Source organism: Pseudonaja textilis, chromosome 6 (genome assembly GCF_049901715.1).
Source record: "Pseudonaja textilis isolate UNSWEBS1 chromosome 6, rPseTex1.2, whole genome shotgun sequence".
Lineage (NCBI taxonomy): Eukaryota > Metazoa > Chordata > Lepidosauria > Squamata > Elapidae > Pseudonaja > Pseudonaja textilis.
The window spans coordinates 31,001,889-31,025,907 of NC_141995.1; the positions used below are offsets into that span (position 1 = coordinate 31,001,889).

General features: G+C 35.7%; 1 protein-coding gene and 1 long non-coding RNA gene across 6 annotated transcripts; one reads left to right on the plus strand and one right to left on the minus strand.

Annotated features, from left to right (window-relative positions):
• The first annotated feature begins 206 nt into the window (after positions 1 to 206).
• Positions 207 to 9,550, plus strand: LOC148125437 (uncharacterized). Its single transcript, XR_015744113.1, has 3 exons — positions 207 to 331; positions 8,795 to 8,919; positions 9,422 to 9,550. It is a non-coding gene; the product is annotated as an uncharacterized LOC148125437 (long non-coding RNA).
• ABHD18 (abhydrolase domain containing 18) lies at positions 4,134 to 23,986 on the minus strand. Of its 5 annotated transcripts, none has more exons than XM_087936162.1 (14): positions 23,707 to 23,986; positions 22,888 to 22,932; positions 18,595 to 18,699; positions 18,217 to 18,301; positions 15,970 to 16,070; positions 15,735 to 15,813; positions 15,560 to 15,646; positions 15,089 to 15,114; positions 13,809 to 13,947; positions 11,077 to 11,166; positions 10,377 to 10,478; positions 7,026 to 7,395; positions 5,717 to 5,879; positions 4,134 to 4,923 (listed from the first exon to the last, which is right to left on the minus strand). In XM_087936162.1, the coding sequence occupies exons 3-14, from the start codon at positions 18,684 to 18,686 to the stop codon at positions 4,872 to 4,874; spliced, it is 1,386 nt and encodes a 461-aa protein (XP_087792288.1). In that variant the 5' UTR covers positions 18,687 to 18,699; positions 22,888 to 22,932; positions 23,707 to 23,986; the 3' UTR covers positions 4,134 to 4,871. The 5 variants fall into 5 exon arrangements, with proteins under 5 accessions (XP_087792288.1, XP_087792289.1, XP_087792290.1 ...); XM_087936163.1 differs by lacking the exon at positions 23,707 to 23,986 and adding an exon at positions 23,597 to 23,697; XM_087936164.1 differs by lacking the exon at positions 23,707 to 23,986 and adding an exon at positions 23,575 to 23,639.
• Positions 23,987 to 24,019: the final 33 nt, after the last annotated feature.

Consider the following 24,019-nt stretch of genomic DNA (forward strand, 5'->3'; position numbering starts at 1 on the left):
AAGGAAAGGAGAAGGCGAAGAACTGGCGAGCAAGGCGATCGCTAGGAGGAGGTGGAGTCTTCAAACTCTTCGATCCGTTGTGACATCACAACGGCCAGCAGCTCAGAGTGGAGCGGATTCTTATTTTTCTTAGGCGGGGGGTGTTCTCTCAGGTGGTGGTGAATTTTAATCGAAAGGGATGAAACCTAATTTTTCGGCCAAGAACCTCTGAATGGGAGATCAGGAGGAAACGAATTTGTCCTGAAAAACAGCCTTGGAAAAAATGAATCTAGGACTTGTGAATACCTCTCTCCGGCGAGGTGACCACTTTTTCACTACGATTTGTGAATCAGTGAGGTATCTGTTCATGCGATTTTGCCATGCTTGACTGCTTTCGAATCAAAAAAGCACGGGGTGCTTTGTCAAATAATCCTTATTTGAAATAAAGAGACGAGAAAATGAAATGTGGGATTTCTGGAAACTACACTGTTTTCAAGGCATATACTTCTTTTTAAGGATCTGCGCTGGAATGCTTGCCTGACTGGATTGTTGAATGCTAGATTTTCTTTTTCCCTCTTTTCAAACATTTCCCATCTCTGCAGGATTATGGTGGTCCTGTCGGAAGATAATCTTTCAGTACCTTAGGGCGCAATTCATCAGGTCTTGGTAATTTAAACTCGAAGTAAAAAAAGGGAAAGTGTTTCGTGGACATGTTTTTATCACTTTCAAGTTCAGTCCTGCCCTTTTGTTATGCTCCTTGCTTTTTTTGAGGAACAGGATTTGTTTTTGAGAAGATGAGTTGAGCAGTTCCACCTTTCTAATTATTTTTTCTGTAGTGTTAAAGCAGACCTTTTGGTATTCGGATAGCTTACTAATATTAAGCTTAGATTGAGCTTTTGTTTCCTTGATATGAGTTCTAAGTTCTAGCTATTTGTATCATTCTTTTCTAATCTAATCCTTTTTCCATTTCTTGTATGCTGATCCAATTATGATGAACTGAAGCAGGAAATAAAAATAGTTTCAGCTTCCTTGTCACCTCTTCCTCTATAGGATTTTAACCAGTTTTGCAAATTTACTTCAACACAATTTAGATGCATTCCTATATGATTAGAAACTTAAAAACCTTTTAATAAATACAGGAATCTACAAAATAAGTCAGAGATGTTACTTATAATTGTTTGAAAATACATCCATCCTGTATTTATACGAAGGATATAGTATAGTCCAGAAAAGGGACTATAATATAGCAATCAAACATTTTAATATAAAATGATGCCATCTCAGTATTTGCTGAAACCAATAAATTCATAACTTACTTTGATAATCTAATTCAGATACTGTAATTATACAAAATTGTTAGATGATAAATATATGAAGACATTTTTGTAGTATGCCAAACATTTTGTAAGGTCTTCACTGGAAAATATACAATTCAAGTGTACATTGTGTCTGTGTGTATATTGACATTCTTAAATCCATATACTACTAAAAAAACAACCCTTGTCATGACCTTTAACTGGGCTGAATGCTGCATCATAGGCAATTTTTAAACCAATATTTTGAATGGGTTAATTTATAAAATGTGTCTGAAATTTGGGACTAATTACTTTTGAGAGAATGAAGTTTTGTTGCTGCTTCAGTACTACTGGCTGCTTCTGGGGTCATGTGATCTTCATTTTCAACCTGTGACAGTTTCCCAACTAATCTCACAATCCATTGCTACCTTATCCACCCAGCTGTACCCACTTGTCTGCCGTTACTCCCTGTGCATTCCCTTAACCTCTGCTGCCCCATATGCCTTCCCTGACCAACACAGCACCTCTTGGGCCTGCCCACCCACCCTTCCTGACCCATCCTACCCACCCACATCTTGACTTCCAAGGCACCTCTTGTACACTCCCAAGCACCCCTAGGTACCCTTCCCATGCCAACACCACCCAATGCCATCCAAAACCTGATTCTTCTCACATGTTCATAACCCTCCCCGTGCATTCTTGACCCATGCAACCCCACAGGTCCTACTTGACCCACACGGTAACATTTTATACACCCCTGGGACAGCCACACAGACTTCTTCAGCCCGGCTACTGCCCTGATCCGCACAACACTCCAGGGCACCCTTCGCTACCTACATTGCCCATTCATTCACCACTCTGACCTGCAAATCTCTGGCACACTCACAAAGTCTTCTCAATCAATATGGCACCTCTCTGAACTGCACCTCTGTGGGCTACCTTGCTTCCTCCCTCACTTGACAGCAACTATTAACCTGCTTGCTGGCCTTTGAGTTACAACTTCCTTCTGACTTTGCATTGACTTTCTTTGTAAGTTTCCCAGAAACATAAATGAGGAAGCTGGCAGGAAATCTAGGTAGAAGACAGGTAAATAAGGAAGTCTGTGACAGAATAGCAGGAATCAGGAAAGGGAGCAAAAAGAAAAAGTTGGAAAGAAGGAAAAGGGAAGGAGGGAGGAAGGTTGGATGGATTTCTGATGCTCCCTGCTAGATTCCCACAAGAAAACTCAATGGGAAAGCCAACAGGAAGTCACTCCAAATCCCACTGCTTTTTTGTCCAAATGTGTTTATTGGTTTAACTAAGGAAATATCTCTGAAACAATGACTGAATAGGGTATGGGTTGACTAGTATGGCATAAAGGCACTCTTCTGCTTCTATCAAAACATTTGTTAGTGTTACAGAAATAATGTTTATGCAGAGTTTTGGTGGCTTACTCTCTGTGGCAGATGGCATGTGCTCTGGATGAGTGAAAATAATACTTTTAAAAGAGGCAATAACCAGGAAAATTGGCAAGATTTCTACAAATAATCAAGTTTAAGTTTTTCAAACACCTCTCTCCCAATGCTTTCTAAAAGCAATAGTAGTATATAGTTTTACTTGAAGCAAACTTTATTTGAAGCAGAAAACTTTATTTTTACCTTAGCCCCTTTTTAATTTAATGTCTTCAAGTCAGTGTTGATACTTGGTGACTGCCTGGAGTCCCTGATGTTATGCTCTTTACAATCTAATAACTCTCAGCAACTTCCATTTTATATAATAAAACACATAAAACCAACAGTATGTTTGTAGCATCAGAGATGTGCATCTTCTAGCTTTGACTTCTCTCTTCTCTTGGAAATATGGGACCACAGGTCATTTATGATTAATGCAAGGAATTTGACTGACTCCAGTTGGAACATGAAGTATTATGTATAGGTGAACACATCTTAAATTCTACCCAATACAGCAGGGGTCCCCAACCACCAGTCCGCGGACCGGTCCCGGTCCGTGGAACATTTCCTACCTGGCTGCTGGTTTGCTGGGCGCTGCCATCTTGTTTGACGAGAAAGTGCTTCCGAGTGAGCTTTTCCGGTTGGAAAGCGGTGTTTGGGTCCTGAAGGAATCCTCACGCCTTAGTTTCATCAAGGTGGGGGGGGCTTCGAACGAAACTAAGGTGCAAGGATTCTTTCAGCACCCAAGGCAAGGCGAGCCGAGCAACCGTCCCGAAGCCGTCCCGAAGCGAAGCCCATCGACAAAGGTACAAAGGAGGAGTTGAAGGTGGCGGGGAGAAGCGGGGGACAGCTGGCTGGCCGGTCGCTCGGCTCGCCTTGCCTTGTTATGCATACTGATGCCGGTACCGGGCCGCAGATCATTTTGTGATGCCGGTACCGGGCCGTGGCACAAAAAAGGTTGGGGGCCACTGCAATACAGGATCCACAAAATTGAACTTATGTTTCTGGTGTTGACAGCCAACGAGCATGCATGTTGCATTCTGAAAATGCAACTTTTAAAAAAGGCAATAACCAGAATAATTGGCAAGATTTCCACAAATAATCAAGTTTAAGTTTCTCAATCCCCTCTCTCCCAATGCTTTCTAAAAGCAACAGTAGTATATAGTTTTTTATAGTGTTAGTAATACATAGAATTTTCTAGTCATCTTTTAAGGCCAGATTTATATAAAGCACATAGCAGTCTAAGTGTTAATGAAAGTGAGGTACAATATCTAGGTCCTTTTGCATAAGGTAAGGTTGCAATGGGTAGCAATATACTTAACTTTAAATTCCAATTATAAAAAGTTCTAAAGTTTTACAGAAGCAATGTTATGCAATGAATTTTGAATTTTTGTAAGAAAACTACTGCAAAAGTTTATAGAACAATAGAAACAAGAAACTAACAATCTTTTTTATTAGTATGCAACATGTAGTTTTTAAAAATATATTCAAGGAAGTATTTATTAAAATATTCATACATGCAACATTTACAGAAACTCCAATTTTATTCCAATTCTCGTGGTTCAAGAAGATGTATATCTTTTCTTTGTCTTTTTTAAGGCACAGATTATTGCTATCATTTATGTTATATGAATATAGTAATAAAATGAAAAATAGACTACAGGAAAATTAGTTAAGTACACTAAATTTACTCATCAAACTAAAGTAGAAAAAAATTAACTCTTGCACATGACCATAATTCAAACAACAATATAGAATATTTTAAGAGATTGGGACGGGGACTTTCAATATATTAAACCTAATTTATATATATTTTTCCTTTAGGAGCTAGTATTATATTGCTGTAACACAATACTATTTCTTTGGCTCTTTATATATAGTGAAAAAGAAGTGTGCAAGTTGAAATTTAAAGAGTTGGCAATATTTGAATTGGTCTCTCTTCTATGTGTGTATAAACTTTCCAAATATTTATTTTTAATCAAAGCATATTTTGCAGATGCAAGACACCAATATTGACAGATTTTGCTAAAATCACTTTAGCACCACAAATCTAACTTTAAAAAGTTACATTTGATTACAGTCTTATTAGGTTTATTCTATTCAAGAAGTTAATATCAAGATCCACACAAGAAAGTGAAAGTACATGAAACAATTTAACAGAATAGGACTACGCCAAATATTTCTGAACAAAACGTTCAAATGCGTCATATATGGCTTGCCTAAAAGAAGAAAAAGAAAATTGTACTAATGTCATTTAGATATTGATTCCAATAAGGCTTTATTATTTTAAAAGTTCAACTTGCTATCACTATAAACTATAACTTCATTATCAGATTTTCATGTACAAGTTACAATTCTACTTGCAAGATGGTTTATGCACTTTAATATTAAGTACCAAACTGAGCTTTACCCCTAAAACTCACTGTAGAATGTCATAAAACATTTTGTATGGTCAATTGATCATGCTTGACTTGCTGTTTGACAGTTTGACATGGGCTGTTTTCAAGCAGATACATCTCAGATTATTTTCCTGGTTTTAAAGAACCTTTCCAATATACCAGGAGCTCTGCCACTGTTGAAACCATTGAGGAATCTGATATGGAAATATCTCTGAAGTGATGACCCAACAGGTCATGTATTATGTAGCAGAAACTAAAACCTAAAAGTCCATTTTCAATTATATCTCCATCTAGACCCCGTGGATCCTTGGGGATATCCTACTTCCTGCATGATGACTTACAGAATGCCAGTTCATGGGGATGTAAGGAGGCTTTCTTTGTTAAGGAATGTACTTTGTATTATCAAAAGTCTCTACACAGATGCGTATAAAGTATTTTAAAAAGTATAGTAATGTTATTACTATACTGTTAGAGCTATTAAGGCTCTGGAGTTTATTTTGTAATTAATTATGTTAAACTGATTTTGAACATTTAAATAAGCAGTATACAAATAATTTAAATGATTCAAGCAGTAGCTACACTTGATTTTCAGTGCTTACTTTAAATGACTAACCTGAATAATCCTTGTTTGAAGAGATAAGCACTAACATGACCTCCATTCAAGTATCTGATTTCACATCCTGGCCAAATTTCTTGAAGGCTACGCACTCCAGTTCTTGGAATATAGGCATCTTCCTTAGCTTGGATAACTATGATCAATGTGGGGTCAACTGGAACTGAGAAAAATGATTTATTTGAAGATAAATTTATTATGTTAATGTTAGAAATATTTGTTGCATTATAAAATAATTCAATTAACACTCATAAGTACACCAATAGCTGGCAATATAACATTAATAATAGCATAAAGGTTACCAACAGCTTAGATCTGTATATAGAAGTATTAGGAAGTGTGAATCAGAAAAGATTTTAACACTAACATTTCTGAAATTAAACCAGTTTTCTTGCTACTGCAAAAATAAGTCTTTATATTCCATGAAGTATTAGAATAGGGCCAATGGAGAAATTGAATAAGCAGAGACCCTACAAACTGCCCTGATTTATTCAATTATAATTTCACTTGCAATAGTAATTACATTTATGTAAAAATTAAATATAATTAAGCATAAATCAAGTTTAGTTTTGAGGTTGTCCTTTCACTTGTTTTGGAGTATGGTATGCATGCCATTCAAATGACATGTTGCAGAAAAATGTATTCCATCATTTCAATACACTGTAAAATCAGTTGCATAGCTCTGTTAACTTTTTGCTGCTCAAATTTGAAAGCACAACATCAGTGATCTCAACTTTGAATCAGTGGAACTAATAGGCCCCAGCTTCACTTCCTGGGATATTATCCACTCAGTATTATTTTCTCCCAAGCTCTGCCTTTGTATGTTCAAACCTTCCAAATTGCTTAATTATTTTAAAAAACTGCAATGCTGAAATTCATCCCGCATTTAATCTTATTTAAAAGAAATCTAAATTTCTTTAAGATTTCTTTAGGGGTCAAAGCCTAGTATATATAAAAATTAAGTGCTATGCTCTGGTTTTTCTTCAGACTATCAATGTAAATGTATATAAATATAATTATTTTGCATTATAATGTAGATTACTATATTATATAGTTAGCAGTTAAAAGAAACTCATTTTTATATATATTAAAAAATGTCTGATGTCACCTACATTGGTGTCTAGAAAGATGTCTACATTTGCTAGAAAGAAATATGAAGAACATAAGAGCAAATTCAAATTTAGAAGGCATGCAATTTAGAAAAAAGTATAATAAAATTAACAGTGCTCAGAGATGGATAATTATTAAATAGGATTATAAATTAATAAATAACATAGAAAATCTAAAATATTCCAAAATTAATATGTACCTGAAAAATTAGCAACATGGGTACATTCATCCATTACTCCTTTCATAAATCGTAATGATTCCCTTTGTAAACTATCATTTTTTCTACTTATCAGGTGATTTTGTTCATTGGAAAAGTTAGCATTACTGGTACTGGTTGAAAATATCTGGTTTACGCACTGCATTTTGGGTGCATCTTGCACCAACAATTCTTCTTTTGAGGAGCTTAGATTGTTTCTATTACGACTAAGGCAGTGACCCACTTCTGAAGAAGGAACTTTGTTTCCGATATCCAAATGCAGAATACCAGAGTTGAGATCCAGACAACTCAAGTTGTCCACACTGCTTGGAGAATTTTTAACAAAATCTTGTCCCATCTTGAATGAATCTGTCTGAATAGAAATATTTATTAAATTGAAATATGACATATTTTTCAATGTCCTCTTTTCAATCAAACATACATCTTACTTGATGTCTTAAAATATGTAAAAACAAATTTATCTCTTAAATTAGATACTTCTATATGAATCTTCTTGTCCAAAATATGTGTTCAGTTAAAATACATTTTTATTTTTAAAGAAAACTCAAAGTGGAAATTAAAAAAGAAATATAAACATTAATGTTCTCCTACTCTTTCTATTCTTCCTACTTTTGTTTTTGTGTAATCTGAGATAATAAAACTTCTAATGAAAGAATGAAAAGTAGAGGTGACAATGGACATCCCTGTCTTACTCCCTTAGTTATATTAAACTTCTTTGTAATATCTCCATTTAATATTACGCTGGCCTTTTGGATAGAATATATTGCGGATATCATTCTCTCAAATTTTGGGCCAAAATTCATATCTTTTATTTGTTGAATGAGAAATTGCCAATTTAAATTGTCAAATTCCTTTTGAGTATCCAAAAAGATCGATGTGGCTTTCTCCAGATAGGTTTCATAATATTCCAAAACATTTATCAACTTCCTTGTATTGTTTCTAATCTGTCTTTTGAGTAAATCTATTTTGGTCCGAGTGTATAATTTCATTTAACATTTTTTTCATTCTTTCTGCTATTATAGTGGTAAATATTTTATAGTCAGCATTTAGCAATGAGATGGGTCTATAATTTTGAATTTGTTGGTGGTCTGTACCTTCTTTTGGTATTAAAGTAATATAGGCCTAAGCCTACGATTCCGGTAGTTTAGCTTCTATTAATGCCCCATTATATACCTCCAATATTAACAATTCCATTGATTCGTGCATACTCTTATATAATTCCCCCGGAAGTCCATCTGGCCCTGGAGTTTTATTACTTCTCTGTTTTATGTATTGCCCTTTTTGGTTCTATCAAAGTTTATTTAATCTCTCTGCTTAATGATCAGGATTCCAGTCCCAATTCTGGTCATAAGTTGAGAACTATCGAGCATTTGTTCCTACTATGTTCAATTAATTTTTTTAAAGAAAAAGATATACCAAGGGTAAGATGCATAATAGAACACTAATGACACCGAAGTGTAAACAATTTTGCTCAGTGTGGATTATGTAATCCCATAATAATCAAAATAATTAGTAACTTCTACTAGCTAAGTGAAAGGGATGGCTCAGTGGCTAAGACACTGAGCTTGTCGATCAGAAAGGTCAGCAGTTCGGCGGTTTGAATCCCTAGCACTGCATAATGGAATGAGCTCCCATTACTTGTTCTAGCTTCTGCCAACCTAGCAGTTCGAAAGCATGTAAAAATGCAAGTAGAAAAATAGGGACCACTTTGGTGGGAAGATAACAGCGTTCCATGTGCCTTTGGTGTTTAGTCACATGACCACGGAGACATCTTCGGACAGCACTGGCTCTTCGACTTTGTAACGGAGATGAGAACCGCCACCTAGAGTCAGAAACAACTACCACATATGTGCGAGAGGAACCTTTACCTTTACTAGTGTTTTCATATAAGATGGACCTCATACTAACACTTTTATACAAACAAAAGAAAATGGAAACAATGTCACTGATTTAGCAAAATCCTTTTTATTTGCAACTAATTTGTCTGACAAGCACCTGGCACTATGGATTTAAGGCTGATAACGATTTCTTCAAGTAATTTGTAATATCCCTGTCCGCTTTGTAATTCTACATAGCAATATTTATTGATTTAAATTATTGATTTTTATATGCAACTTCTTGCAGTACTAGATAGCTTACAATAAAACACCTTTCAAATAACCATAAAATAATAAGCGATTGAAAATATCAAAATGTGCTACAGGTAGTTCTTAAAACCATTTGTTTAGTGACTGTTTGATATTACAACGGCACTGAAAAAAAGTGATTCATGACCATTTTTTACATTTAAAACTGTTGCAGCATCCCCATTGGTCATGTGATCAAAATTCGGACATTTGTCAACTGGCATGTATTTATGACAGTTGCATTGTCCTCAGGTCATGTGATCACCATCTGTAACTTTCCCAGCCGATTTGTGACAAGCAGAGTCCATGAAGGAAGCAAGATTCATTTAACAACGGCAGTGATTTGTTTAACTGGCAGAGAAGGTTGTAAAGTGGGGCACAACTCATTTAACAATTATCTTGCTTAGCAAAGGAAATTTTTGGCTCCACTGTGGCTGTATAATTTTATGGAAAGAAGTCTGAGATTCCAGGAGCAAAAAGTTGCAGAAGGAAGATATTGTATTTGGTTCTCATTGTATGTACCCCTATTTCCCCCTGTTCTTTCAATAAAGCATTCAGATCTACGCACATGGTCTGTTTTATTGGAGGATAGGTGGGTTTAGCTGTATGTCAAGCTGCATACAGACTAACGTGTAGTGAGAACGGTACAGACACTATTGCTGAAAATGTCATTCTCTAAATCCCAAACATCCTAATCATCCTCTCTAATACTTCATGTGGTGTGGGGCCAATTTTAAAGAAACCTCTATCAGAAAAGAATTGAGAATTCTCAAGTGGGTTTCTCCAGCACGATTTTAATGTGCAAATTACTCACTTCAGTATTTATTTTACTAAAGAGATCTCAAAGGTTTAACAATTTCAACAATGCACACAGAAATTATCTTTTGTATGACAATTCAAATTCTATTTTCTAAATAGTTGTTCTGTAAAAATATATATTCCCTCTTTTCTGACTTTAAAAATTGTAACTAAGCATCTCAGAGATTTTCAAAGATTAAGAACAACTATTTGGGTGGTTGTTACATATAACTGAAAAACCATTTCACAGAAGACTAATACAAAAATGTATTATAATAAAGTTTTGTTAAAAGTTTTATCTACTATTGCATTAAAATAGCTCAAAGAAATTGGAGTAGTTATAATTACAAATTAAACTGCTCTTAGAAATTGTATAGGAGTTATAATTAAAAAAATAATGTATACTCACTCCACAATATTCAAGCATTTGAATTATTTCTTCTTCATAAACACTCTGAGTATAATACTGTTTCTCTAGTTCCCTCCAATTCACTGCCTTGCTCAATACACCCTGAAATTAAAGAGAAAGTCTGATGGATTATACATTGTATACACTATTTAAGAACCAGTTTTAATTATGCAGGATTTTACTTGTTAAATTCCATCACTTTGCAAATGTTTTTCTGGATTCAATAACAAAGGAAAGGGTCAATAGTCCATGTGATTTCCATGCAACAAATCCATTCTGAAATGAAGGATTTGGTCAGGGATTTTAAACATTTAAAAAAGATCAAAGCTTTTGTGAAATGGTGTCATAATCACAAGAAAAAAGAACCTATTTCCATATTACAATTAAAAGTATGTTGTAGATTAGTTTTTTGTCATAACAAAGCACTCTGATACTATTCAAGGTTTAAATACATGACATACATTAGGGATGTTCAAATCCTTTGAAAAAAGGACTTAGCAATACATAGTAATGTATATCATGCATCTCTTTGCAATAGTAAAACAACTCAGTTAAACAAATTGGCTAGGTGGACATGCAATGGAGTCAACTTCTAGCAGTAATCCACTGATTCTAGAAAAAGATATGGTTGCTTTAATATTTCAAGCTAAGATGCTTTCAAAGGATTTACATAATTATATACCAACTAAGAATGTATTACCGTAGTAAAAACACCAGAGGCTGTAGACCAGGATAGACAAGGAACTAATGGTAATGGCTTAGGCCAATTAGATACTGCTAATGATGCCATCTGTAAAAAAAAGCCAGATAATTTTCAAAAATCAAAACATGAAATGTTTTTCATAAATTGATATGAAAAAATTGCCATAGAATTCATTCTTCAATTTCAGCTAACCATATCTCATATAAAGCCAAACAATAAGATTTGAACAGCATTGTTATTAATGCTTATCAAAGAAATGGATATAGCAATGGATATAGCAGATACTATCTGAAAGTACACTGCTCAAAAAAATAAAGGGAACACAAAATAAGACATCCTAGATCTGAATGAATGAAATATTAAATACTTTGTTCATTACATAGTTGAATGTGCTGACAAAAAATCACACAAAAATTATCAATGGAAATCAAATTTAGCAACCCATGAAGGTCTGGATTTGGAGTTACACTCAAAATTAAAAGTGGAAAAGAACACTACAGGCTGGTCCAACTTTGATGTAATGTCCTTAAAACAAGTCAAAATGAGGCTCAGTAGTGTGTGTGGCGTCCACGCGCCTGTATGACCTCGCTACAATGCCTGGGCATGCTCCTGATGAGGTGGCGGATGGTCTCCTGAGGGATCTTCTCCCACACCTGGACTGTGGTACAACGTGGCATTGGTGGATGGAGCGAGACATGATATCCCAGATGTGCTCAATTGGATTCAGGTCTGGGGAACGGGTGGGCCAGTCCATAGCATCAATGCCTTCATCTTGCAGGAACTGCTGACACACTCTAGCCACATGAGGTCTCGCATTGTCTTGCATTAGGAGGAACCCAGGGCCAACCGCACCAGCATATGGTCTCACAAGGGGTCTGAGGATCTCATCTTGGTACCTAATGGCAGTCAGGCTACCTCTGGCGAGCACATGGAGGGCTGTGCGCCCCCCTAAAGAAATGGCACCCCACACCATTACTGACCCACTGCAAAACCGGTCATGCTGGAGGATGTTGCAGGTAGCAGAACATTCTCCACGGCGTCTCCAGACCCTGTCATGTCTGTCACATGTGCTCAGTGTGAACCTGCTTTCATCTGTGAAGAGCACAGGGTGCCAGTGGCGAATTTGCCAATCTTGGTGTTCTCTGGCAAATGCCAAATGTCCTGCACGGTGTTGGGTTGTAAGCACAACCCCCACCTGTGGACGTCGGGCCCTCATACCACCCTCATGGAGTCTGTTTCTGACCATTTGAGCAGCCACATGCACATTTGTGGCCCGCTGGAGGTCATTTTGCATGGCTTTGGCAGTGCTCCTCCTGCCCTTCCTTGCACAAAGGCGGAGGTAGCGGTCCTGATGCTGGGTTGTTGCCCTCCTACGGCCTCCTCCATGTTTCCTGATGTATTGGCCTGTCTCCTGGTAGCACTTCCATGCTCTGGACACTATGCTGACAGACACAGCAAACCTTGCCACAGCTCACATTGATATGCCATCCTGGATGAGCTGCACTACCTGAGCCACTTGTGTGGTTTGTAGACTCCGTCTCATGCTATCACTAGAGTGAAAGCACCGCCAGCATTCAAAAGGGACCAAACCATCAGCCAGAAAGCATAGGAACTGAGAACTGGTCTGTGGTCACCACCTGCAGAACCACTCCTTTATTGGGGATGTCTTGCTAACTGCCTATGCTTTCCACCTGTTGTCTACTCCATTTGTACAACAGCATGTGAAATTGATTGTCAATCAGTGTTGCTATCTAAGTGGACAGTTTGATTTCACAGAAGTGTAATTGACTTGGAGTTACATTGTGTTGTTTAAGTGTTCCCTTTATTTTTTTGAGCAGTGTATAGGAATACAGTACATATTATAAAACTATTGAAGAAATTTATATTCCTGAAATGCATAAAGGTTTACATTTGCTTTCCGAATATCTTTACTAAATGAGTTCCATATGAAAGTTTATGTGAAATCACACAAGAATGGAATTTCATTTAAATTTAGAACATTGTATGATGCATTTATTCTAGGGATAGTTAGAAAATCTGAATAAGGCTACCCTATGTAATGTTCACATCACAGCAAGACAATTATCACTGGCCGAGTTAAAACTTTAATTTGTGTTTCCTTGACTTCCTAATGCTGTATAAATTACATTCACTTTAATTTGAAAAAAAGATATTAAAATACTATGAATCTATCCTTCCCATGTCAAACTTTTTTAAATTTCTTGCTATTATATAAACAATAGTCCTTACAAGCTCTGGCAGTATAACTGCAAATGAGCCATATATTTTTTTTTAATTTATAATGCTCTTTACTTCTTAAATTGCTTTGTTTAGAATTAGTCTACAAAACCACCCCAGTCCTCACACATTTCTCAATATGAAGTGTTAAAATCAGATTTTAGGCATTATGCTGGATATTTTCCATTTAGTGTAGTATGACATGAAAGAACATAAGCACAATTAGGAATTAAGTTCCCCTTGAGTGAAGATCAGCTTCTGGTGATAATATATAAACATATGTTATCCTTCCACTTTTTTTGTTACAATACAAAAGTGCTATTAAATAGTCTTCTTTTTTACAATTTTCCAATCTAGTCTATAGTCTGGAATTTCCAAGTAATCTCCATTCTAGTACATATTTGATTTGATTTTTTTGTGATCAGACAAGTTCAGCTGGGTGCTACCATCTACTTCAATTAAATTATTATTAATTAAAAACTGAAGCTTACGTGTCCTCCCATTGATATGCCAGTCATCCCTAGAGGTCCATATCCTTCTTTTTCCAGCCAATGCAAGAGAGTTGCTGATTCTAGAACAAGAGCTCCTCCCATCACAAATAGGTCAGACACATTTTTTAGACAGGATCTTCTTTCCTCCCAAAGGAAAGAAAAGTAAGCTTCCTTGTTTGAGGAAATATATTAATAGCAAATTCACGTGTATTAATTTATATTATTAAAACAGGTTAAAAGACAATGTGCTACAAATGCTTGTAAAAAGCTAATAGACTATGGTTTATTCAAATAAAATGATCTTGCTATCTATTATTTAGTTGCAAGTAATTTTTAAATGCCGCTGTGAAACATCCATGGATTGTTATCTGTTTTTTACTCATATATGATAAAAGGGGGTCAGTTAGAGCAATAATCTAGACCATTCAATACAAGAAAGCCACTTAAACTAGATCTCAAAACAATAATATAATTGCTGTTGATGGATAATAAAATTGTGTTTTCTTCATTTAGATAAAGAACATACTGTATTGACATAGTATTTGTATATGTCAAAAGAAAACACTCTGGACTTTAACTAAATATAATCCATATAGTATTAAGGTACTACAATTCCGAACAACTTTGGTCGTGTTTTCATAGGTAAATTACTATCTTTTCTAAGCAACAGTATTGCATGTTTGTTTTCTATAGGAACAATAAGTTTAACTGTACCTCTTCTAGGTTCTAACAGTGGATAGATCTGGTGTCTGAACAAAATCCAGCATTGTAGAGGAAAGCACAAAAATAATAATTCTTGCAGGTCTGTTTAGAAACTCATTATTTTTGAATTTCTCTAAGTTACTAGTTTATTCAGCAGCAACAGATAGGAGATCACATCAAGAACAATCATTTTAAATATTTACTGTGAAATATAGTTCCCACACATTTGAATCAAGTCATATTCAGTTGCTGAGTATAAGTAAATTTAGGACAATATATTAAAGCAGAATCCATGTCTGTGATACTGGAGCACTGGTAGGATCTGAAGAATCTCAGATTAAATATTCTGGCAGAAAATATTCAAAGTTAAAATGTTTCCCCAAATCATTTCATAGTCAAGCTTCAATAATATATGGTCACTGAATTGATGAATTGCAATATTTGCAATTACAATGGCTTAAAATGTTTTTCCATAACATGATCACATTTTATACATTAGAATAAAATGCATTAGAATTAAAGTTATTTCTACACATTAATAAAAGCTATTATTATAATTATGTAATCATAATACTTACAACTGATCCTTAGGTTTTCTGTACCCATGTATAGACAGGCAAGTTAAAGGAAATATTGTTAAATATTTTGACAAGTTAACATTCTGCTTATTTACTATAAATCAAATAAACCTCTTGTTAAAATAGTTACCTTAAGCACATTTAGTCACTGCAGTGATTACTAACCCACTAGGATAGAACATTTAATTTCCTAAATTTACAAATTTAAAAAATGAAGTGTAGGGATTTGCCATAAGGATAGGCTGCAAAATGTCAATACAAGACTCCCAAACTCCAAGTGATTAACACAGCCTATGGTAATTCAGTGAATTTACAAACTGCTTATTTATCTCAGAATCAAACATATTTATGTTTTACACATTTTGATGCAATTCTCCTATTACTTTATTGATATCTGAATTCAATAAGTCACTGGATAACACTTTCTCTCTCCTCTGTATTCAAAGGTATAAATACTCAAATAAAAAGGATATAATAGGGGTTTTCTAACAATAATGAAGCCATGCAGGCCTCTTTGATCATTGGACGGGCCATTAAAGTTCGTCGTCTCCAAAAGTACTAAAAATACAGTTTAAATAAAGTTAAATTAAATACTACCACTATAGCTATATTGAGAAACCATTATTGAACAACACTGAAGCCTTACATGATCTCCAGTGCCTGCTAAATGAATACAAACAGGTTTGTACTTGCTGTTCCATCTCTTTGGTACTATAAATTGAAACCTGTCAAATGAAAGAAAATAATGAAAAATTATTTATATGAAATAATAATTCTCCTATATCTTGCACATATGTGCATTTGTATCACTTTATCACTATATTTGGTCCATAACTTATTTAGTTCTATATTTTTAACTTACAGTATATGTTTATTTTTACCTTGCAGTAATTGACTCTGATGGCATGATATCAGGAACATAATGTGCCAAAGGAGAAATGAAGTGTCCATCAAGAATCTTGCAGTCTGATTGTTCCTCAACCTATAAACAGCATATTTCTATAGTCACTATCAAAGTTTTTATGAAAAAATGAATGTTTTGCTAAACAGAAGTAAACTGTTCACAAAAGCTATGCTAGTTAATAACTAGAGCTAAGCAAGTTCACAAGTATTAATATACACTATAACTCATTAAGATATTGTAAACCATCTAAATCACACTTCGATGGTATACTACTTTAATTCAAAATATGAATCCTGTCAGTGTTATTTTCTGCAAATTTCTCCCACTCTTTCACAAACAAATCCCACCTCCACCAATTTAGAAGCAGGAAAAATCTTTCTTGCTTTAGTGGTGATTGAGCTCAGGTTGATATAGCATTTTGTTAGTTTGGGTGGGGGCAAGAGAAATTTGGAGGGAAAGGAAATGATTCAGCTTTCAAAATTTAATTTAGGAAAATTTTGTAAGTAGAAGCATTTAATAAGATGCATATCCATAATCATCCTAACTATTGAATAAAGGAGGTTTCTAACAATGGAATAATTTCATGGTAATAGCTAGACTGGTGAATTCAGAGTATCTGTTCAATAGTCACATGGTAATAGAAAGACAGCAATCATAGGCACTACTGGTTTGGGAGCAATCATACTTCGTACAAAACTGCTGCTTTTGCATAACAATCATAACAATCAAATCACTGAGGTAAGCAAATATAATTTTTTTTATCATAGTTGGCTTTAAAATAGTTTAACTACTATTTCATAATAAAAACAATAGCTATAGTGAGTGAAGAAACTCATAATCAGATTTTCACTTATATTCAGCTGTTTCTTAAAACTATATAATCTCAGAACTACTCTAGCATATTTTAATTTTCCAAAAATGTCAACTTTGCAATGATTTGCTGAGCTGAAAGAACGAATTTTCTTTGGAAGATTAACACTTCTCCAAGTTTCTACTATAGAATTCCCATAGTAGTATAGACTTTCATAGTTTAAACACTACCAGACACCAGGTTTTTAATTTTTTACAAGCCATTGTTTCTTCTGAATAACCTAATGAGAAATTTAAGTTAACATTGTGTGCCCACAAGTCGGTGTTGACTCTAGTGATGGCTGATTTACGTGCTTACTTGTGAGCTACCTGTGTCTTGCAATTATTGCTGGCTTCCCCACTGACTTTGCCTGTTGGAAACTGGCAAAAAGTTGCAAAAACGTCCTCACTTAATAACCTGATTGTTACCTTAACATTGGCCACAGGAACTGACAGGATTGCTGTTGCTAAGCAATAAAGTCATGTTGTTGGACATGGTACCTTAACCAAATTACCCAGCGACACAGAAATTCTGGTGTCAATTACCATTGTTAATTAAGAACTGTCTGTCCCAATATTAATCTTGTACACACAGCAAATATTTTATGTTAATCTGGTGTCATTTTAAAATCAATTTCCAGCAAAGTTTAAGATCAATGAAAATTAATTTGCTTTCTAGTGTCTTGTCCATCAAGGGCAACTTCCCATGAGACAGAAGAAATGTAAGGTAAGATAAACTACAGATGACTGTATTGAAATTGATAAATCTAGATTGGTAGCCAGATGTTGTTGTTAGCTGCGAAATCGTGTTTGACCCATGGTGACCCCATGGACAGCGTTCCTCCAGGCCTTCCTGTCCTCTACCATCTTCTGGAGTCCATTTAAGCTCAGGCCTACTGCTTCAGTGACTCCATCTACCTCATTCTCTTCTTCTATTGCCCTAAATCTTTCACAGCATTAGGCTCTTCTCCAGTGAGTTCTTCCTTCTCATTAGGTGGCCAAAGTATTTGAGTTTCATCTTCAGGATCTGGCCTTCTAAAGAGCAGTCAGGGTTGATCTCCTCTAGGACTGACCAGTTTGAACACCTTGCAGTCCAAGGGACTCGCAGGAGTCTTCTCCAGCACCATAGTTCAAAGGCCTCAGTTCTTTAGCACTCAGCCTTTCATCCATCTTACACAGTCCATCTTTCACAGCCATGCATTGCAACTGCGAAAACCATAACTTTGATTATACACACTTTTGTTGGCAGGGTGATGTAACAATGTATACCTTATCAAATACAAGGTTTCTTCTCATCAATCCTCAATAGTTCTGTTTTGAATAGGTAGTTATGAATAATCAAAATCAATCCATGCATATTGATTCATTTTAGTACCTTATTAATGTGCACAGGATAGTCCCTTGGAACAAGATTTTGACATTTTTCCCTGTTTCCAATAATCTTTCTGAATTCAAATATTCTGTTAAAAATAAGAATTAGTTGCGGATATTAAGAACAAAAAAGACTCCATATAATAATTGTAATTGTCTGTAACAGATCTAGTGTTACTTTTATTTCACACACATACCCTGTTACTGTTACTTTTAATGAACTCTACTATAGGAACTTTGTCAATTTTCACATTTTTGCTCAACTATAAGTTATTGTTCTTACAAATAATATAATTGCACTGTTTGCCTTAATTAAGAATAACAAAAATGATTGAGATGGAAAGATCAAATATTTATCTTTAGAAAATTATTTATAACCTACCTTTTTAAGTCTTCTGGTCTTCCCCATCCTTGAATAAAAAGCTTAGTGAGAAGTAGACGCCTATATAGGACATCTAGCTTGCTCACACCCATTAGTAAAACACATCTAGGAAAAATATATAAATACTCATATCAATAAAAGTATATTGATTTGTTTATGTGAACTGAAACTGTATTCTTTATCAACATTAAAAAAGTTAATAGTAAATAAGTGAACACTAAAAGAAAATTATATATATAAGAAAGTGTTTCATCAGTTTTGGGGAGCTGTCAAAGAGGCTAACCCCTCATGGGGTACCATTAGTTCTAAAACTGCTTTAGGCAAGGGAGCCACCTAGGTAACTGACCAATCACACCTTTTCAATCTTAGGAAGAAGGAATTGGCAAACCATTTCCAAAAATGTTTCCAAAATAGAAGGGACTTAACTCTGTATTTATAAGAGTTACTCATGAAGTGTAGTAACAATAAAGAAATGAATTAGCAGAATTTACAAGCATTTATATTTTGTGACTTTTTGACAACACACTTTTCCTGCAGTTACAGCGTAAAAACAAATGTTCAGTTAAAAATTAATCTAAACCAATATACGGCACGACCTGTTCAGCAAATGGGAATAAACTTTAATTCACATAGTGGTTTAATCATGCAGAGTAGGATTACATAAACATCAACCTCTGAACATTGAAAAACTGTAACAAGCAACATCTTTGCCATATTTCTCTCCAGTAATAGTGTTAGTTCCAAAATTTTGTAGTGGAGATCTCTATGTTATAATTATTCAACCTGTAGAATGATGACAGAGTGCCAGTCTTCCCCTTAGTTATAGTATAGATTTGTTTACTTTTATTGTTACTTCTATTATACACACACACAAACGCATATACACACTTTGCAGGACGTTAGGAACATAAATACATGCTGGTTGCCTAAGTGCCAAAATTCTGATCGTGGGGATGCTGTACTGGTCATAAATGTGAGGATCTATTGCAAGTCATTTTTTCCACACCACTGTAATTCATATGGTTGTTAAAGGAATAGTCATACCTTGAGGACTATCTGTACAAATTTCCTGCCACCACTTTTAATTGTCTGATCAATTAGGATCAGTCCTTCCTAAGTTTATTTCTCTCACTTTTAAGCCTTGAAGGCTCTTTCATTGTCAGATTGCTTCCTCTTTCCCTTAATCACACATTTCATTATACTGAAATACTCAACTTCTAATAAGTAAATGAAGAAAGCAATTCTTATTTAATTTTGGAATAATATCTAAAGTATAAGTTATTAAACTTTAAAAACTTTACAGTTCTTAAATCACAGATAGAATTAATAATACTGGTAGTTTCATTTCTTTGTTATATAAGTTAGTCCTTACGACAACAATTGAACCCAACATTTCTGTTGCTAACTGAGATAGGTGAATGACCTTTCCTGCCACAGCTGTTAAGTGAATCATTGCAGTTGTTAACTTAGCAACACTTAGTAACTTAAGTGAATCAGGCTTCCCATTGACTTTGCTTGTCAGAAGATTGCAAAAGATAATCACGTGATTATGGATCCTACAATTGTCATACATGTGAACCAGTTTCCAAGCATCTGAACTTTGACTGTGTAAGTATGGGGATGCTGCAGCAGTTGTAAATGTAAAAAAAAAAAACAGTCATGAGACACTTTTTTTAGTGCTGTTGTAACTTTGAACAGTCACTAAACAAATGGTTGTAAGTCAAAGACTATCTGTACAACTAAAGTGCACTATTTTATTGAGTGGGAGGAACTTTTGACTAACTAAATACCAGTATTATGTTCATCTACATTTATCAGGCAAAGCAAACAACAAAAAGTTATTTTATCCTTTAGTGTTATGTCATTGCTTAGTTAATATTTCACTAGTGCAAATTGCTTTCTTGCAACCATTTCTTTTAAACTGAAATGGTTTACTCTTTACTGAATTTAAACAACCTTTCCCTGCTTCCAATGGAAAAATTTGGAAATCTGATGTAAAAATTAAACTTACAACTTAATTGTTTTATCACATATATAATAACAAATTAAGATTCAGTAACACAAGTAATCCTCAATTTACAATGGCAATTGAGACAGAATTTCCATTGCAAGGTGGTGTGGTCGTAAAGCGTGATCATATCACTTAGTGATAGTAATCTTGGCAGTCTTGATTGCCATTGTTAACTGAATGTCATGGTCAGTCACTGGACAAGGCGACTGCTTGCTGGCGTCTGTCAAACAGATAAATGGGTAAACCAGCAGGAAGTTGCAAGTCCCAGGAAAATAGCTGCTGTTGGATGGCAGTGAGTGCAAGGGAAAGGCAGCAAGGGTTGGGAAGATTGTGTGAGGGTGCCTTGGCTAGGCTTGGGAAAGATGCCCAGGAAGGGAGTGTGTGAGGGAGGTATGGTAAGGATCAGCAAGAGTGGGTGAGCGAGGCTCAGGGACAGCGCACATGGGATAAGGAAGGCATAGGATTGGGGACAATGTGCAGAATATGCAGCAAGCTTAGGGAGGGTTAGGATGAGAATACCTACATATCAGGGTAAGCAAACGTCCAATATGAATTAATAGCTCTGCCCCAAATTCCAGTGCATACATTCTTATGTGACCACAACACTAAGACAAAGACACTACTAAACATATACTGTATTGTGCAGCAAATGCTGTGGACATATATACTTGGATTTTAGTAAGGCATTTGACAAATGAGACCACAACCTACTTCTTGGTAAACTAAAAAAACTGTGGGATAGACAACATCACCACCAAATGCATTAATAACTGGCTGACAAACTGCATTCAACATACAGTCCTTAATGAAACTACATCTACATAAGCAATGGGTTATGTTTTAGGCCCACTACTCTTCAATATCTTCATAAATGATTTAGTTGAGGGAATAGAAACCATCAAATTTGTAGATGACAACAAGCTGGCATGAACAGCCAACAACCCACCCTCCACCCACGAAGACATGCTTAAGATCCAGATGGATCTCGAAAGACTTGAACAATGGCTACATCTAACAAAATAAAATTCAGTGGAGAGAAAGTAAGGTTTTACACTTAGGCAAAAAAAAAAAAGCTAAATGCACAGGTACAAATTAGGTAAAATCTGGCTTTATAACAGTAACTGTGGGAGGGAGATTGGAGTCCTATTGGATAGTCACCTAAATATGAGCCAGCAATGTGCTATAGCTGCCAAAACAGCCAATGCAATTTTAGGTTATATTAACAGAGGGATAGAATCAAGATCATGTGAAGTGTTGCTAACACTTCATACTGTTTGGTAACAATACTGCATCTGGTTTTGGCTACCACACTATAAAAAGATGTTGAGACTCTGGAAAGAGCACAAAAAAGATCAACAAAGATTAGGGGACTGGAGGCTAAAACACATGAAGAATGGTTGCACGAACTGTGTATGTCTAGTCTAGTGAAAAGAAAGACTAGAGGTAATATGATAGTTATGTTCCAATATTGGAGGGGTTGTCACAAAGAAGAAGAGGTCAACCTATTCTCAAAAGCACCTGAAGGCAGAACAAAAAGCAATGGATGGAAACTAACAAGGAGAGATGCAACATAGAACTAAGATAAATTTCCTGACAAAGAACAATTAATCAGTGGAGCAGCTTGCCTTCAAAAATTATGTGTGCTTCATCACTGGAGGCTTTTAAGAAGAGACTGGACAGCTATTTATCTGAAATGCTTGAGCAGAAGACTTCCTAGGTCCCTTTCATCTTTGTTATTCTGAATACATAGAAGCAACTTTAAACATATTTAAACGTTACTAAGTTTTTTGTCTAGTGCTTGCCCGATTACTTGCAGTGCTTGTAAGAAAAACATTAGTAACTTTCTTGGTTGATGCTCTTCATGTATAAGGCACTATTACATTATAGTACAGAATAATGTGACACTGAAAAAAACATAGATAAGAATGTTCAATACTGCCATAAGCAGTTTGATAACCACATAAATACAGCCCTAATCATTCTATACTGAGGTAGCAATTTAATTTTAAAAATTGCAAATGAGAAATACATTGTAACAACCTTGAAAACAATGTGATATAAAGTTTATATCACATTGTGATATAAACATATATTATAAACAATGTTATTTAAAACAGGGAGAAATAAAGATCCTCATTTTTCTACAAAACAAAATACATTTCCGAACATTTATATTTCAAGGTTCTACAGAACAAAATACATATCCAAACATTTGTATTTCAAGGTTCTGATGATAGCTGATACTTGTAAAATGCATTTTATACAATATTGTTTGCTCCTACCTGTCAATCTTGATAGTTCAATCCTGTTAAGTATCTTCATTGTATCTGTTGGTTCAAATAATGAAACAAAATCCAAATGTTGCTCGGTGTGTAACTCATGAGACTATGCTAAGTAATAACAATTAAGACATTCTTGGAGTAAATCTTGCAATTTTTTTACATTTATATGTGATATAACTATTGAGTTACTTTTTTAAACGGTTTCAAGCAAATTTAGGTAGCTTGTTTGAGTAGTATTAAAAGATTCCCTTAGCTAATTCATTTATGGTAATACCATCATTACTTTGTTCAAATGTAATTCCAATGGGCAAAAATAAAAAGGCATGCCTAAAAAGAGGTGCTAGCCTGCCCTGTCCATACATCAGCAGCCCAATCAACCACACACTTTGGCAGGCGCCAATACCGCAAGGGTTCAAAAAAAATCCATGAAACATCACCTCATAAGCGCGCAATCCACCCCGACTCCCTCCCCACCATTTCACGGCACGTGACAAGCCCATTCACAAGTCAGCGTACAATCTAATTCACGAAAATGCACAGCAGAGATTTAACATAAAATCCAACAACCGCTTAACAAATGAGTTTGGCCTGTTTGCAGTCCCTTCTTTTCCTCAGAAAGGCTTGGGAAAGAGAATAACATGCTAGAAACAGCCTCCCTTCTATGGAAAACCCGCCCTGTCGTTTTACTTTTTTTGACATCAGGGGTCACCTCAACTGGCTCCTCTTATTTCTCACAACCACGACTTTAAGGGACCCGCAACCCCAGAAGGCGCCAGACGGGGCATGCCCTGTCCCCTTCGGAAGAAAGAGCGAACCTACGGGAAACACCGGGAGAATCGCCAAGCAGCCCCTTCCCGTAATGCCCTTGCTCTGGGCACTCGTCCTCGCTCTCTCCCGCCGCCTGGCTCCACCATCCACAACGCCAAAGGAACCCAGTTCAACGTCCCTGCCCGCTGAATGAAAAGGGGGCGGAGAAACACGCCGAAGGTCGCCGCTTCCACTTCTCGCGAGAAACCCCACGGCCTCAACGACGGTTTTAAAAAGCGAGGGGCGGGAGGGTGGTGGCTGACTCTACCAATGGCTCTCCCGGCACGTGACCAGAATTACTCTCTCCCCGCTTTGTGTAGTCCAA